Source organism: Rhagoletis zephyria, unplaced genomic scaffold (genome assembly GCF_001687245.7).
Source record: "Rhagoletis zephyria isolate East Lansing unplaced genomic scaffold, Rhagoletis_zephyria_1.1 Rzeph_scaffold_00353, whole genome shotgun sequence".
Classification (NCBI taxonomy): domain Eukaryota; kingdom Metazoa; phylum Arthropoda; class Insecta; order Diptera; family Tephritidae; genus Rhagoletis; species Rhagoletis zephyria.
The window spans coordinates 102,829-117,457 of record NW_016157437.1 but is presented as its reverse complement, the minus strand read 5'-3'; the positions used below and the strand labels follow the sequence as shown (position 1 = coordinate 117,457).

Sequence of the window (14,629 nt, the reverse complement as noted above, 5' to 3'; positions counted from 1 at the left end):
CTTTTTAAGAACCACATATCGATGGCTGAGTGGAAGGTCGACCTATGTCGGCAGCCAGTTCGAAAACGCCCTATCTCAGAAAACTTTTCAAGAACGCCCTATTTCAGAATTTTATTGAAAACACCCTATCTCGGAATTTGTTTGAAGAATGCCCTATCTCAGAATTCGGCTCAAAAACGTCCTACCTAAAATGAAAATACATTGAAAATGGGCCGAGATAGGGCATTTTTGAATCGGCAGCTGAGATAGCGCGTTTTTGAACCAAATTCTGAGATAGCGTGTTACACAATCAAATAGGGCGTTCTACAATCAAATTCTTAAGTAGAGCGTTCCTGAAAAGTTTTGCTGAGATAGGGCGTTTTCGAACTGGCTGCCGAGATAGGTCGACCTTCCACTCAGCCATCGATATGTATTTTCAGAAAAAGTATTTTTAATGTAATACTTTATTAATAATATAATACTTTATTAATTCATTAATTTATTAGAGTAAAATCATAGTAAAATAATACAATATTCCAATTGCGAAGGGGAAAAACACTGAAATATAGCTATTCGGACCTCTTTACATGTAAACATACCTATGTGCGAAATAATTGCCCAGTTTTGACTATTCTTCTTTACATTGGATAATTTTTATTAATTTTATATAAAGGCCCTTATTTTAGTTTTTAAGTGATTTAAATTTTCATGTTTCGAATAAAAATATATGATTATTTGTTATATACTGGCGTATTATGCTAAATTTCTATAATTTATTATTGTGCCAAAACCGAAGGGATTGTGCCGAAAGTGCTTCTGTGAATGAAAGAGCCAAAAATGACACTATTGTGCCTACTTTTCCATCACTGATTTCAACCAAAGTCAAAGTTTGTATTACAATTGAAGGGGGTTGAAATTCACTCGGAAGTGAATTTTTTCCTTGCCGGTTTCCTTCCTGTTGGATTATTCTAGTTACAAGATGCATACATACATATGTATGTATGTGTGTATGGTTGACGATTAGTTCTTCACAGGATAAAAATTCAACTTATAAATATAGAATATATTTAGGGCTTAAAACTTCAATGTTCCAGCAAGTTATTTTTTTTTACAAATCAACAATTTACAATTAAAATGAGCTTCATTGATTTTACAAGTACAGAACAAAACTTTAAAATATTTTCATGTATCTGCTGAAAGACCTTAGATTTATTGCATTCGACTTTTTTATATTCACTCCGCCACGTGCTAAGACAAAATATTGCATTTTTCTTATTTCTCCGCATACTTTTCATATACATACATACACATTGTAAATACTGGATTATCTTTAAGACCAGAAAAAATGTTTACAAGATCTCGCAACAAGCCACATATATGCAATCGCTCTTTTCAGTTAAAATTATAGGACGTTTTAAAGTTGCAAATGAAGTACGCGCATAGAAACGTGGTATAGTTTTATTGGCACCAATGTCGTTGTCATTACCATCATCCCTTCTTTGTTCGTCATGACGATTTTGCCGATCATCTTGTCGTATTTTTTTGGCATGCTGGAAATTCACGAGTGTCTTAGGCCATATCAGGTCACCAGATGTGGGCTGGGTAAAATAAGGTTGGAATTTAATGTTTCCAGATCTTAAATCCTGTTGCTTTATGTGCACGGCCTTGCACCGCTTTGATATTGGTGGATGTCAATTCACTGCCGAGTATCGACTACTCGCCAAACTCTTATTCCCGTTGAACATAATACTCATTCGCATGTGCTCGAATGTCAGTGGCACACACAGACGCTGATCTCGCTTTTTGTAATATTCATTGAAGTCTAAACGAATCCCGAATAGCTGTAAATTATGGTCGTTGTGAGAGTTCAGCGTCAACAAGAAACAGCGTACGGCCTTTTCGTAATCAGCACAAATGTTATCCAGTGATTTGTGGTAGCTTCCAATGAACTGTTCGAATATCTTGAGCTCCTGATCCCGCTCCAACTGGCGCTCTGCAGTCACCCCAAATTTGCCCAGCTTTTCGGATATTAGAATATGATTCTCATATTCTTTGCGAGCTGATAGCTCCTTAAAGCAAATTTCATAGAATTTGTCCTGCCACAATTCTAATCGTATTATACCATCGTATACATTTTCCATATTTTGGCATAGCTGCCCAGAATCGGAGTCGAGAAATGCCCCACACTTAATGGCATTAAGAAAATCATCATGAGCGTTGAGTATATCGTCTAATGCTTTAGCCTGTTGCACACGATCCTGCAATTCGGCCCAGGAGCATTCAATCACTTCGAAGAGTATGTAATACTGCATTTGATGTATGAAATGTATCATTTCGGATGTGAGTAGATGCAAGCGGTAGAGCACCTGATTTAATTCGCTCGCCATAGAACGAAGCGGCTGTAAGGAAAAAATATATATATTTTATCTTATGTAGTAGAAATATATGTGTGCAAATGTATATATTATATTCACATTGAAAATGGAGACCCTCGTTTCGGGGAACAAAAGTGGTACCATTGGAAAACTGGAGTCCTCCACTTTACAACTGGGTGCGGGAGCCTTCTAGTTTTTGAGATAATTAATATTCAAGTTTTTTTAAGTTTCTCTTCTCCGGCAACACAGAAAGGAGAATTCTGCGTAGTAGGGGTTATAATCCCCGCCCCTCTTCTCCAACAACACAGAAAGGGTTATGAATATTTGTAGCGAAAATCGAGTACCTCCCACCCGACCAACGTACACGAGAATGCATCCGTTTTAGATATTTTAGCAACACTTTCGCTTACAAAACTATTGAGAACGGGTTCCGAAAAAGCGTTTTCAAACGTTTTTTCGTAGTGTTTTCGATATGAAACATATGAACATATGAAATGTAAATGAAAAAAAAAATAACAATTTCTAATGCTTAAATTTTTAAATACGTACGTATTTCTACAACGCTTTTATCAACTTGCAATGTTGTGTGTCCAGACACCATTCATTGCTATAAAACCTTTGCTTTGCATAGATCCTATAAAAAAGTCTAGTGCATAGGGCGACACGTATATATACATGTGTGTGCACCAATCTATTAATATCGTTGAATTATTTTGATATCTATAGCAAAATTTTATACAGACAAGACTAAAAAGTAGAAAATAAATAATATAAAAAAAAAACTTTTTAATATACAATGCTCTTATAAATGAACTAAAAAGTAGAAAATAATAAAAAGTTATTATAAACCATGTATGAGATTGAAAATGAAAAACGTGGGCGCATGCAATACAAAGCATTAGATTTAATCGACAATAGTCAAACTACATAACATAGACCTAAAATTTCTACGAGTACATATTTAATTCAAAGTACAAATTTGAGATCGATTTTAAGCGGTTGTTATTCATATATCCACATACTTACATATATTACCCTTCATATCAATTACATGCGCCCCACGCAATCTCATAAACGGTTTATAATAACTTTTGCTAAAATTTCAAAATCAAAAGTTATCAAAATTTAAAAATTGAAGTTGGACTATGAGAGAGCTAAGTTTCGTCGATTTTCGGAAAAAAGGCATTAAAATCCAAAAAAAAAGTGTGGAAGCGCCCTCTGGCGGCCCTCAAAAAACCCCCAGATACACATTTTGGCTATTTTTCAATACAGTTGTTTCAACAGGTGAGCCACTTTTTCAAAAAAAAACTAGATAGAAAAAATCGCTGGCTAAAAATTCATTTTAGACCTATGGTTTCTTGGGCAAAAATGCTTGAAATTACCCAAATAATCATAATCGCGATGCGCCTTTGTTAATTTTTTTGGGCCTCTACAAATCGACCCGCCCTAGTGTACATATATGGTATATAGGGTATGGAAATATCCCTTATCTCTGGCAGTAAACGTTTTAGTGTGGGCAACAGTGATATTTTTAAAATAAGCCAGATCGGAATATGCGCTCTCTGGGAAGACAATACCTGTAATTTTTGTACCATGATTTGTACCCAGGTATTGTCTTCCCAGAGAGCGCATATTCCGATCTGAATTATTTTAAAAATATCATTGTTGCCCACACTAAAACGTTTACTGCCAGGGAAAAAGGATATTTCCATACCCCATATACCATATATGTACACGTATTTTTTTTAAACAAAGAGAACTTATTTAATTTGCAAAAGCCGGTAAAAAAAAACATTTGCTTGTAAATAAATTCAAAATTTGTATGTATTTCAAACGTTTGTTTCTTTTGTTTTGAAAAATTATAAATACATATTAAATTGAGTGAAAACAAAAGGCAAAGCCAAATAAAAGTAAAAGATGTATTTTGGAACGAAACCGGTTTGTCTCCAAACCAAATTTGACAAGGGATGACGGAATTCGTTCCGGTTTCGGTGTTTGTCTCCAAACCAAATTTGACAAGGGATGACGGAAATTCGTACCAAAATACATCGTACACCCACCATGTCGGATCAACAACAACCAAAAAGGAAAAAGTAAAAGAATCAATATTGAACTGCGTCAAAATGAAAATAAGGGAGCACGAATTTCGATGTGAAGCAAAACTCTCTGGGAAGACAATACCTGTAATTATTGTACTATGGTTTGATAAAAACATTACAAGGTAAATTCATTCTCTCAATTCGTCGGCCATGATTTTTTCTGACATTTGCCAGCATTTTAAAATCATATAAAATTGGGAATAAAAAAATTAAATTGTTCGCAATTGTTGTTGTTTGAGATTGAAATTGGGAATGTGTGTGTGAGTTTGAGTTTTGAAATTTTAAATTATATTGTTGGCATACCCCAAACTGCCTCTTAATGGTTTTACCTTGTTATGTTTTTACCATGATTTGCATAGATTTTGTTTTTGCTTTTGATGGGTGTGCTCAAAATGTATTCAACAAAAGGAGCGTTCCTTATCTCCCAGAAATAGTCAGAAAAAGTCCGAAGTAGTCAGATTTAGTCCAAAAAGCGTTCCTTAACTCGGAAATGACACCTAAAATGAGAGAGCAACACCCACTGAGAGTGACTCTCATCAGTCCGAAGTAGTCGGATTTAGTCACAAGGCGCATCAATTACAGGTGATAGCGATGGAAGCTATGCTTCTTCTTATGAGCACGCTTGTGTCAAATTATCGTCTGTTTTGCTTTATTTACATATTCGCGTACACATACACATATACGTATATATATACCCTGCAAACAAATGCTCCCGAAATCTTTAAGAGTGTCGGAAATTTGTACGATTCTTTTAGAAATCTGTAAAGAAAAACATATGAAGCGGTTGACAAGAACTAGTAAAGAAATATCTGTATGATTTCTTAAAGAAAATTCTTAAAAAAATTGTGAAACCTTTCAGAATTCTATGAAATCCTGGTATGCAGGGTATACATATACACACGAATATGAATAGATAAAGAAGATGTTGATGACACAAGGAGTTCATACCAACGGTAAATGTTGTTTTTGTACGATTGCTACAACCTGTAGTTGTTGAATCATGTTTTAGTCAGAAGAATTTTTTCTGGCAAAATCCTGAAAAGTCAAACTCAACTAAATTTAAATTAACGGAAATTAAAGAATACGCAAAAAGTGAGAATAATCTAAAAAGTAAAAAAAGTGAATTGAAATTGTAAGGAGGCAAAAAATAATTGATATAGTAAGTGTTTATTGTGCTTGTGCTTGTGTGAATGTGTTTTGTACATACATTTCCATTCTTATTTGACGTTAGACTTGTTGTTGCCATTCTTTGGACTAAAAATTTGGTTTTTTGCGTTCCTTTACTTTTCCTGTTATTCTCTTTTAGTGAGCGCATTTTGCTTACGCTCTGGCATTTTGACACTTTTCAGATTTTAGTCCAAAAAGATAAGGAATGAACCTATTATTGAATCATGATATGAATTCGCCTTGTTTACAACAAACACATCATTTTGACATTAGGAAGTACCGCAAGGCGAATTTATACAAGTTGTAAAATCAGCTGATTTCTTCGCCTTACATGTATTTTGTTTTTGCTTTTACTGATTTGACAGCACACCCATCAAAAGCAAAAACAAAATACATGTAAACTTTGGAGCGAATTGAGATTTGACATAACACCCTCCATACAAAATACATATGGTCATGATTCAATAATACAAGGTTCGATAAACTGACAGTTGTCTCTCTCGCACCGCTCCCTTAGCAGTGGCACCGTGTTGCTTCTTTGTAAATTTACATAGAAACAGTGTAGCTTTGGTGTGAAATAGAAGTATAAGCTTTCGTGAAATATGTTTACTTGTATGTGCATATGAAGCATATTTAACTGATGAAAACATAAACTGTTTTTAAATTAGATGTTTACATCAATCTCATAGTAGTCTTATTTTAAGTTTGAGTCATTTTGAAGTTTTTATACTGCTAAATAGCACATAAATTACGTAATTCACGTAGATATATCAATATTACGGTCAACATTTCGTTTAAAATGCCAGATTTCCTGCAAATACATTAGAATTTACAAAAAGAAATTTCACTAATAATTTCCTACTTTGCGTACTTTTCTACTACCATTTTCGCACCAAGAGATGGCATTCTTCCCCTTTCTCCGTCCTTCGTAAATGCAACCTTTTGTAAGGGAGTGTCAAACCGCAGCTGTCAATAATTATCTAACCTTGTATTATTGAATCATGCATATGGTTGTCGTTGTTGTAATCTAAATTCGCCAGTAACACCGCTTGTATAAATTCGCCTAGGCAGCAACGTTTCTCTTTACTTGACGTTTACCTTTTCACCTGTCGGCGTTGTATGGACTTTGTATCTGGCGCAATAAGACTTCGTACATTTTAGCTTTTGTCGAATTTGTTAATTATTAAAGATGTCGCTTGCTTCTGATGCCGTATTTCAAAAAATTATTGATGGCGTGAAGGAAAACGAAGCCAAGGCAAAGGCTATCAATGGTGTCTTCCTCTATAAAATCACCAAAGATGGCAAAGTGGTAAAGGAATGGAGTGAGTAGTATATTAGGATAGTTAAATATTATAAGGTGTGACTTGCCTTTCAATTTAAAGCATCTACATATGTATGTACGATGTATATACATAGGTACATATGTTCCCTACAAGACAGCTGAGTATCATATGAGTACTCATATTATCATTATCCCTAATCACAAAAGTGCTTATCAAAGTCCTCATTTTCGTTCAGGCCATGGGAAAAAATTGAGTACTTTCCCCTCAATGTTGTCATCAGAAAGTCCTCAGTACTAATAGTAAACTACTCATTTATGCCGTACTACAAAAACAAAAGTGTAAATGTGTGAGAATTTTTGCCTAAAGTGCTCAGCAATGTCTTGTAGGGTATATATGTATATATGCTGTATATAAAGACAACTATAAAAGTTTCATACCAAGTTTTAATATAATCGGAATGTGGAGTTCAATGTCCAAAAAGAAATTTGTCGCAATTAATGAAACCATGTGTTTATATGTATTTCTTTTGAGCAGATAATACATTTTAACAAATTTTTCTGTGTAGCTTTGGACTGCAAGAATGCTAAAGCATACGAAGGACCTGCCAAGGATATTAAAGTCGATACTACGCTGACTGTGGCGGATGAAGATATGGTGGACATTGCTCTCGGGAAACTAAATCCACAGGCCGCCTTCATGAAGGGCAAACTCAAGATTTCGGGAAACATTATGTTATCCCAAAAGCTGGCTCCTCTTCTCAAGACAGATGCTAAGTTGTAAAGATTTAGCATGTAATAATAAAAATATTCATTCCGTGTCGGGATTATAAAAAGTACATATACATACATACATAAATTGGTATTGTAATTCATGTTTAAATATATGGGAGGCAGGGTAAACGATTAATTAAATTCAAATGAAAAGGACATATTAACATTGTTTTATGAGCATAATAGTTGTATTTAAAAAAATAATAAATAAATAAAATGCCAATTCTGAATACTAGCTCAGATTTCAATCAATTTGTCTTATCATTTTTTCGAATGTCTTATCAAAAGTGCTTTATAAGCTTAAAGTTTGTTTGGGATAAGATTACCGGGTCAGTTTTGTTGCTTCAAAGAATAACGCGAAAACGCTGTTTTTAAGGTAATTATAATCTCATGAATAATTAATGGTATTTTAATTTACTTCTAGGTACTATATTTAAATGATTGGTGTCGCATAGGGTGGGGCTCATTAATTGATTTAATTTTCTTAATTACGTAGGTTGACCTCAATTACCGTCAATGAGCGCTAGTCACTCGGGGTAATTCACCTTTCAAAACAATTCTTAGGGTTTCGCCAAATGCCTCCCGTTTAGTCACTTATGAATAGAAAATATTTCTTCGAAAATATTGAGATTTTCAAATCGTTTCTTTATGCGAAGGCTCATGTGTATGCACATTAAGGCTACATACAGTGCCGGACAAAGGTATTGGCACTGAGAATTTATCGCAATGTATGCAAAGTTTTTTACTATAATTTATTTTCGCTAATTTTATATAAAAATACAGTTCATAGTACAACAAAAAGCATACAAATAAAATCTCTAAACTTTGTGTGAAACTCAAGAAATTATCAATAAATTAGCAAACTAATTTCCAACTTTCTAATCAGATTTTTTAGAAAAATTCTAAGTATGCAGTTTTATAGCCCATTCAATTTTAAAAACCCGCGTTTTTTTTGGCAATTTATTCACGCAGTATGCAAATAAGTATGCAAATTTGTTGAATTTTCCTGCACAAAGTTTAAATTTTATTGCTTATGCTTTTTCTTGTAATATCTTTTTAAAATATTTTCGGAAAGAAATTACAATATAAAACTTTGCGTTCATTGCGAAAAACTCTCTGTGCAGATACTTTTGTCCGGCATTGTACATACACTTATTGTCTGCTGATTAAGTCAAGTGAGATTTTGACTCGTTTTGGCTATTTTTCTTTTGTTTATTTATTTTTTTTTTTTTTATAAAAGTCTAGCACTTTACCTAACCAGCGTTACATAAATCCACATTTCAAATTTTGTACAAAAATTATGGAAAGTCAACAAACTTAAAACATTTGCGCCCAAAAATTTCAAACTTTTTATTTAGAATTTTGGGTATGCAGTTTTGTAGCTCATTAAATTTTAGTAGATTAAAGTGCAAACTTCAAGGCTCCAGAAAATCGCGTTGATTTTTAACAATTATTTTTGCTGATGGTGCTAGGCATTTTCTCACATACCAACGAAATTGTCGGGCATATTTTATATGGAAGAAAATGCACAATACTGTCAGCCAAAAAAAAAAATCAACGCGTCTTGAAATTTGCACTTTAGCCTACTAAAACTTAATGAGCTCAATAAAAAGTTTAAAATTTTTGGGTGCAAATGTTAAAGTTTGTTGAATTTTTATAATTTCTGTACGAAGTTAGTGTAGTCCTAGAATTTTATAAAAAAAAAATGTAAACAAAATAAATACATGTCAAAATGCAAGAGCGTAAGCAAAATGCGCTCACTACAAGAGAATAACAGGAAAAAGTTAAGGACCGCAGAAAACCAAATTTTTAGTCCAAAGAATGTCAACAACAAAACTAACGTCAAATAAGAAAAGAAATGTATGTACAAAACACAGTCACGCAAGCACAAGCACAATAAACACTTACTATATCAATTTTTGTTTGCCTCCTTCCACTTTCAATTCACTTTTTTTACTTTTTAGATTATTCTCACTTTTTGTGAATTCTTTAATTTCCGTTATTTAAAATCAGTTGAGTTTGACACTTTTCAAGATTTTGCCAGCAAAAATTCTTCTGACTACTTCAGACTGACGAGAGTCACTCTCACTGCCAACACTCTCTCATTTTTGCTGTCATTTTCCAGTTAAGGAATGCTTTTTGGACTAAATCTGACTACTTCGGAATTTTTCTGACTATTTCTGGGAAATTATAGCCAAACCTAGTCAAAATGTCACTTGACCTTATCAGGTGGCCACAAGGGTATTTTGATTTAGTTTCAAGTAGTTCGTCGAAAAAAATTACACACAATTAGGGATGGCAGAAAATAAATTTTAAACGATTGATATGATTAATCAGAACACAATCAATTAATTACAATGTCAATTAATCACTCGATTAATGAAAAATAACTTTGTGACACAATTAAATCGCAATGGAATGATTTATTGTTGCCATCTCTAAACAGAAATAAAACTGAAAAATATTTCAAACCAGTGGATGTTATAACCGAGGCTATGACTATATCCGTCGTAATAAGATTTTCGTGAAATCTACGATTATGCGAACACTAAATCATTAAAAATTTATTCTAATAATAAATATTCGTGTTTAGTAAAACCATTATCGTAGATTTTGCGAAACATTGGACTACGATGGACTCAGTGATAGACTTGAATATTGTGAGTTTATTTTAAACTTACCTTGGCATTACACTTTTGATCTTTCCAAATTTTTGATGATAGTACAAACTCCATGTGCTTCATGCGCCAAAGTGGTTTAAATAGCATTTGATAAATGCCCATGCATGGTTCAAGCATAGTAGCCAAGGGACCACGTACGGTATACTGTAATGATAGTATATCCCAACCGATATCACCATCACATGGTGTTAATAATCGCACATCTAAATGGTTCAGAATTTCAGGATCATCATATTGTGCGTTTGTAGAACGTATTGCGGCATCCATTATCGATGAGAGGTCGTAACAGTAAAGCTCTTTTGCCGGTTTATCCAGTTCACATCTATTAACAAAAAAAAAACTTGAATTTTATAGTGGTTCTTGGATAATTGTTCGTGTAACTGACGTACTTTAAATTTTCCATGAGAATTCCGATGAAATCACCTTGTCCTAACAGCAAATAGCGACGCATTGCTTGTAGGTGTTCAAGAAGTTTGTGCGGTCCCATGACAATGTCTAGAACACGTTTTGAAGTATTCAAGTAAATAGCATCAATTGTTGAATGCAATTTTGTATCAGCAACATGTGAAAATATATGATCAGCTGTAAAACAATAATTACGATTAAAAAGCCAACAAAAATCTAAAATAAACGTGGTTTTGATTTTTACTAATATATATTTTTTGAACGTATGGGTTCTTGTGACCGCTTTGAATTAATGATTTATTGGATAGAATAAATTCTCAAAATAATATGTGTTTGTGTAAAACTTTGTTTGTACTTCATTGTTTAATAACTCACCATTTTCTTCAATACACTGACGTAGTTCATCGCGTCCTTTAACTGGTCTATTGTCTTCGCATACTTCACACAAAAAATTTATACTTTTCCCCGTAACCAGAATTTTATGTGCCATTTCCGTTGAGACAAAATTGGGTAACATAGATGTGCGTACCCGATACTTATCATGCCACAGGCGATCGGGTCCAACTTCGGCCAGACATTCAATAAAGAACTCGCCATGCGGATCATTGATTTCCCCTTCTAGCAGCCAATGTGATAGCATTTGATAGAGAGGCCCACAAATCGCAAGCAAAAGTTCACGGACCAAGGACTTTACAGTAGGGTTGCCGTTATTCAGAAAACTGTGTACCGTTGAAGCGAGTGCACCACCTTTTTTCTCCTGACACGCAGCTGCTATGGTGGCTAGCCACTTGAGCCTTTTAAGAGCATCAACGGACCATACGAGAATTTTCATTAATGTTAGTTGTTCATGACGCATTGGCACGATACTATTGCCTTTTAAAATAGTATTATGCTCAAAATCTCTTTGTCTATTAAGCTGAAATGCAACCATTATTAACGCAATGCTATTGCTATGAAATCAAATTATATATAATTTAATACCTGTTCCTGAAGAGTAGCAACCATACCATAGTACCTAGTCAACTCATTTTTCAACGCAGAAACAAATCCTTGTCCCATAAAACCCAGGGGACACAAACCGCTCTTGGTATCCGTGTATGACTGAACCAAGTCGTGAAAATAGCTTAAATAAGAAAGTTACTAAGTTGTATTCTATTTATATTAGCCCTAAAAATACCCCAATTCAGAAAGCCTTAGCAACATGCCAGCCTGCACCACGCTTAAAGTTTTTGCTTTTGAATCCAATTTAAAACGACCTGAGATTACGTCCTTCTTAAGGTATTTGCCTTGTATTCCTGTGAATGCGTATATAATATTTTGTACTATGTCATCGTTGAGATTATGCTGGAGTTCCAGTGATTTACTGCTGTGCGCTCGCAGAGTTGAAAAGTGAGTACCATGGCTACCCCCTACACTGCCACCGGCCGTATCGCTTTCAGGGGTAAATCGGCTAAATGCACCACGCCCTGTTAGCATTGTCTGCAATAAAAACAAACGTTCAAGATTTGTAACTGTTAGTTTCTAATACTGGCTTACATGTTGTGATCTGGTGGCCGACGGAAGTGTGGAATTGTTCGACTGCGCCTGAGCAACAGATTTATGCATCAGATGAGAACGTATTGATTGAAGCGCAGAGTTTGCTGTGGGCATTAAATGACTGCGCTGGTTGTTGCCGACTCCGCCATTGTAACCATTCTCAGATGGATACTTAGAGTCCGCCATGAAATATAAGAATGTCAGAAGAGCGGTACGTTTTTGCTCATTCGGAAGCTTATGAAAAAGAATAACAAAAGTGAAATATTTAAAACTAATGTCACATCTGCTATTGTACTCTTAAATTTCAAATTAGATTTAAAAGCAAAAAGTTGTAAATTAGAAAAAATTATGTTTTTTATAATTTATCATAAACCACCAAAAAATATCTAAAAATATACAAAGCAAACTCCTCGTTTTGCTTGTAGGGTACATTGTTTATACTCACTGATGCTTTCAGTTGTTCGTGAAACTTTAAAAACAGTGCGCTATTGCTTGCAATTCCTGTCGAGTCTTCAGCAGAACTTCCAGTACCCGTTTTTGTTGCATCAGCGGACGGCGCAGTCGGTGTCGCCGCTCTTGCGGCTGTGGCATCAAGGTGATTTGCAATCTTCGTCAGTAACGAAGTTTCATCGTAAGGCAATGTTGAGCTCAAAGCTGTCGGACAATTGGATATGTACTGTGTAACGTGTCGCAAAATTTCCCCTGCAAAAATCCAAGAAAATATGCAATATGTATGAGTTATGTACACACATACCTTCAAAATACGCACGTAAACAATTTAACATAATTTTATTTCTATTCAATAATTTAAAATATTGATTTTGCATATGATTGAAGAAACATAAATTTGATTGGTTATACATATACAGCCACTTCGCACAAAATATTTAATTTTATTGCGCATATCAAATTCAAAACCCCTTTAATTGGTTTGAAAAAAAAAAATATTAGTATCAACAGCGAAGCACAACAGCTCCCTGCCTGTCGATCTCAAGTTATATAGACTCTCGACCTGTGAATGCCGTACTGGGCACACAACCACCTGACGTGGATGGGACAGAACTTTGTCTGCTTCGGGAGACCCTCACCACAATAGCTCAACTTCGCTCTGGCTATTCCAGCAGGCTTAACTCATACCAGAGCAGAATAAACGAGGATGTGCCAAACCAATACCCGGCATGCGGGAGTCGCCACATGACTCACGGCACCTCTTCGAATGCCATATGGACTGATCCTGTTGAAGTTACGCACTTGCTGGGCCTCCCTTTAGCTGAAACAAACGACACTGCCAGTATCGTTACTTGTTGACAATTTCATGCATTAATTTTTCTTTCAAGTGTTTAATTTTTCAGATCATAGCTAAATCTACACATAAATTGATAGTTCTTTGTTAGACCTGCCATTGAAAATGTGAGCATAAGGTAACTATTTATTGTAAGTATACATATAAAGTAGCATTAAAAAGATCAACTTACTGTGATTATCAGAAGGACTTGCCAAAGTTTTGCATAATTCCTCTAACAATTCATAGATGTCCTTATAATTTCCTCGCCTTCCATCTCGACCATCCCCACAATCACCAGAATCCAACAAATTTGTCGACATTTTTCGAACATATATAGAAAACAAACTGTGGCCTGGAAGTTTGCTTAGTGTTTTTTATAGACAAGAACCCCCCAAATTGGAGAGACTGCTGCTGCTTCTTGTATGGAGTAGTTTTGTTTATTTTTTTTTTGTTTAACCAAATTATGCGTTGTATACAAACGTTTGCACTCACTCGCAAATACTTTTCGGAAACAACTGCTAGCACCTTGCGTCTTCTGATCAAACTCCCTGGCCTTAGCTTATTCTTATTAAATTCAAAGTTATCTCAATCCACAAAATAATGTTTTAGAATCCAAAAATTCTTAAAGTTCTTTATTATTAAACAGTTGACGATTGCTTTAAATTGCAAACAAGTGAAATTTGCGCTAAAATGTTGCGGGAGCAGAAGGGAGTTAATCCAATAAAAAACCAAGGCGAATTTTAAGTATAAATTCGCCTTGGGTGGCGTTATCGAATCCGCTGATTTCGCAGCGGTATAAATTCGCCTTGATTTTGTCAAAATCGCCGCGGTACTTGTTTGTTGTGAATAAGGCGAATTCATATTACAACAAACACATCATTTTGACATTACGAAGTACCGCGGCGAAAATCTAAATTCGCCATTAACACCACCTTGTATAAATTCGCCTTGCCACCTTGTATAAATTCGTCTTGTTCTCTGGATTGAATTAACCAGGGCGAATTTATACAAAGTGGTGTTGATGGCGAATTTAGATTTTTGCCACGGTA

At 34.7% G+C, this 14,629-nt stretch overlaps 2 protein-coding genes across 2 annotated transcripts; one reads left to right on the top strand and one right to left on the bottom strand.

Annotated features, from left to right (window-relative positions):
• Positions 1-1,670: 1,670 nt before the first annotated feature.
• On the bottom strand, positions 1,671-14,372 carry LOC108359184 (gamma-tubulin complex component 3 homolog). Its single transcript, XM_017610920.1, has 9 exons — positions 13,771-14,372; positions 12,741-12,997; positions 12,296-12,529; positions 11,937-12,238; positions 11,741-11,882; positions 11,135-11,675; positions 10,744-10,936; positions 10,355-10,676; positions 1,671-2,378 (listed from the first exon to the last, which is right to left on the bottom strand). Exons 1-9 carry the CDS (start codon positions 13,898-13,900, stop codon positions 1,671-1,673), a joined length of 2,829 nt encoding a protein of 942 aa, XP_017466409.1. The 5' UTR covers positions 13,901-14,372.
• On the top strand, positions 6,651-7,921 carry LOC108359185 (SCP2 sterol-binding domain-containing protein 1). The gene is made up of 2 exons (XM_017610921.1): positions 6,651-6,942; positions 7,469-7,921. Exons 1-2 carry the CDS (start codon positions 6,810-6,812, stop codon positions 7,681-7,683), a joined length of 348 nt encoding a protein of 115 aa, XP_017466410.1. The 5' UTR covers positions 6,651-6,809; the 3' UTR covers positions 7,684-7,921.
• Positions 14,373-14,629: the final 257 nt, after the last annotated feature.

Bases quoted from the DNA above. Each gene is read 5' to 3' on its own strand.
- LOC108359184 (XM_017610920.1), bottom strand. From the start codon at position 13,900: ATGTCGACAAATTTGTTGGATTCTGGTGATTGTGGGGATGGTCGAGAT. The intron at 11,676-11,740 runs GTATTAAATTAT...GTTGCATTTCAG, and splicing joins TTGCTACTCTTCAGGAACAG to CTTAATAGACAAAGAGATTT. The intron at 10,937-11,134 runs GTGAGTTATTAA...ATTGTTTTACAG, and splicing joins TCAGTGTATTGAAGAAAATG to CTGATCATATATTTTCACAT.
- LOC108359185 (XM_017610921.1), top strand. From the start codon at position 6,810: ATGTCGCTTGCTTCTGATGCCGTATTTCAAAAAATTATTGATGGCGTG. The intron at 6,943-7,468 runs GTGAGTAGTATA...TTTTCTGTGTAG, and splicing joins CAAAGTGGTAAAGGAATGGA to CTTTGGACTGCAAGAATGCT.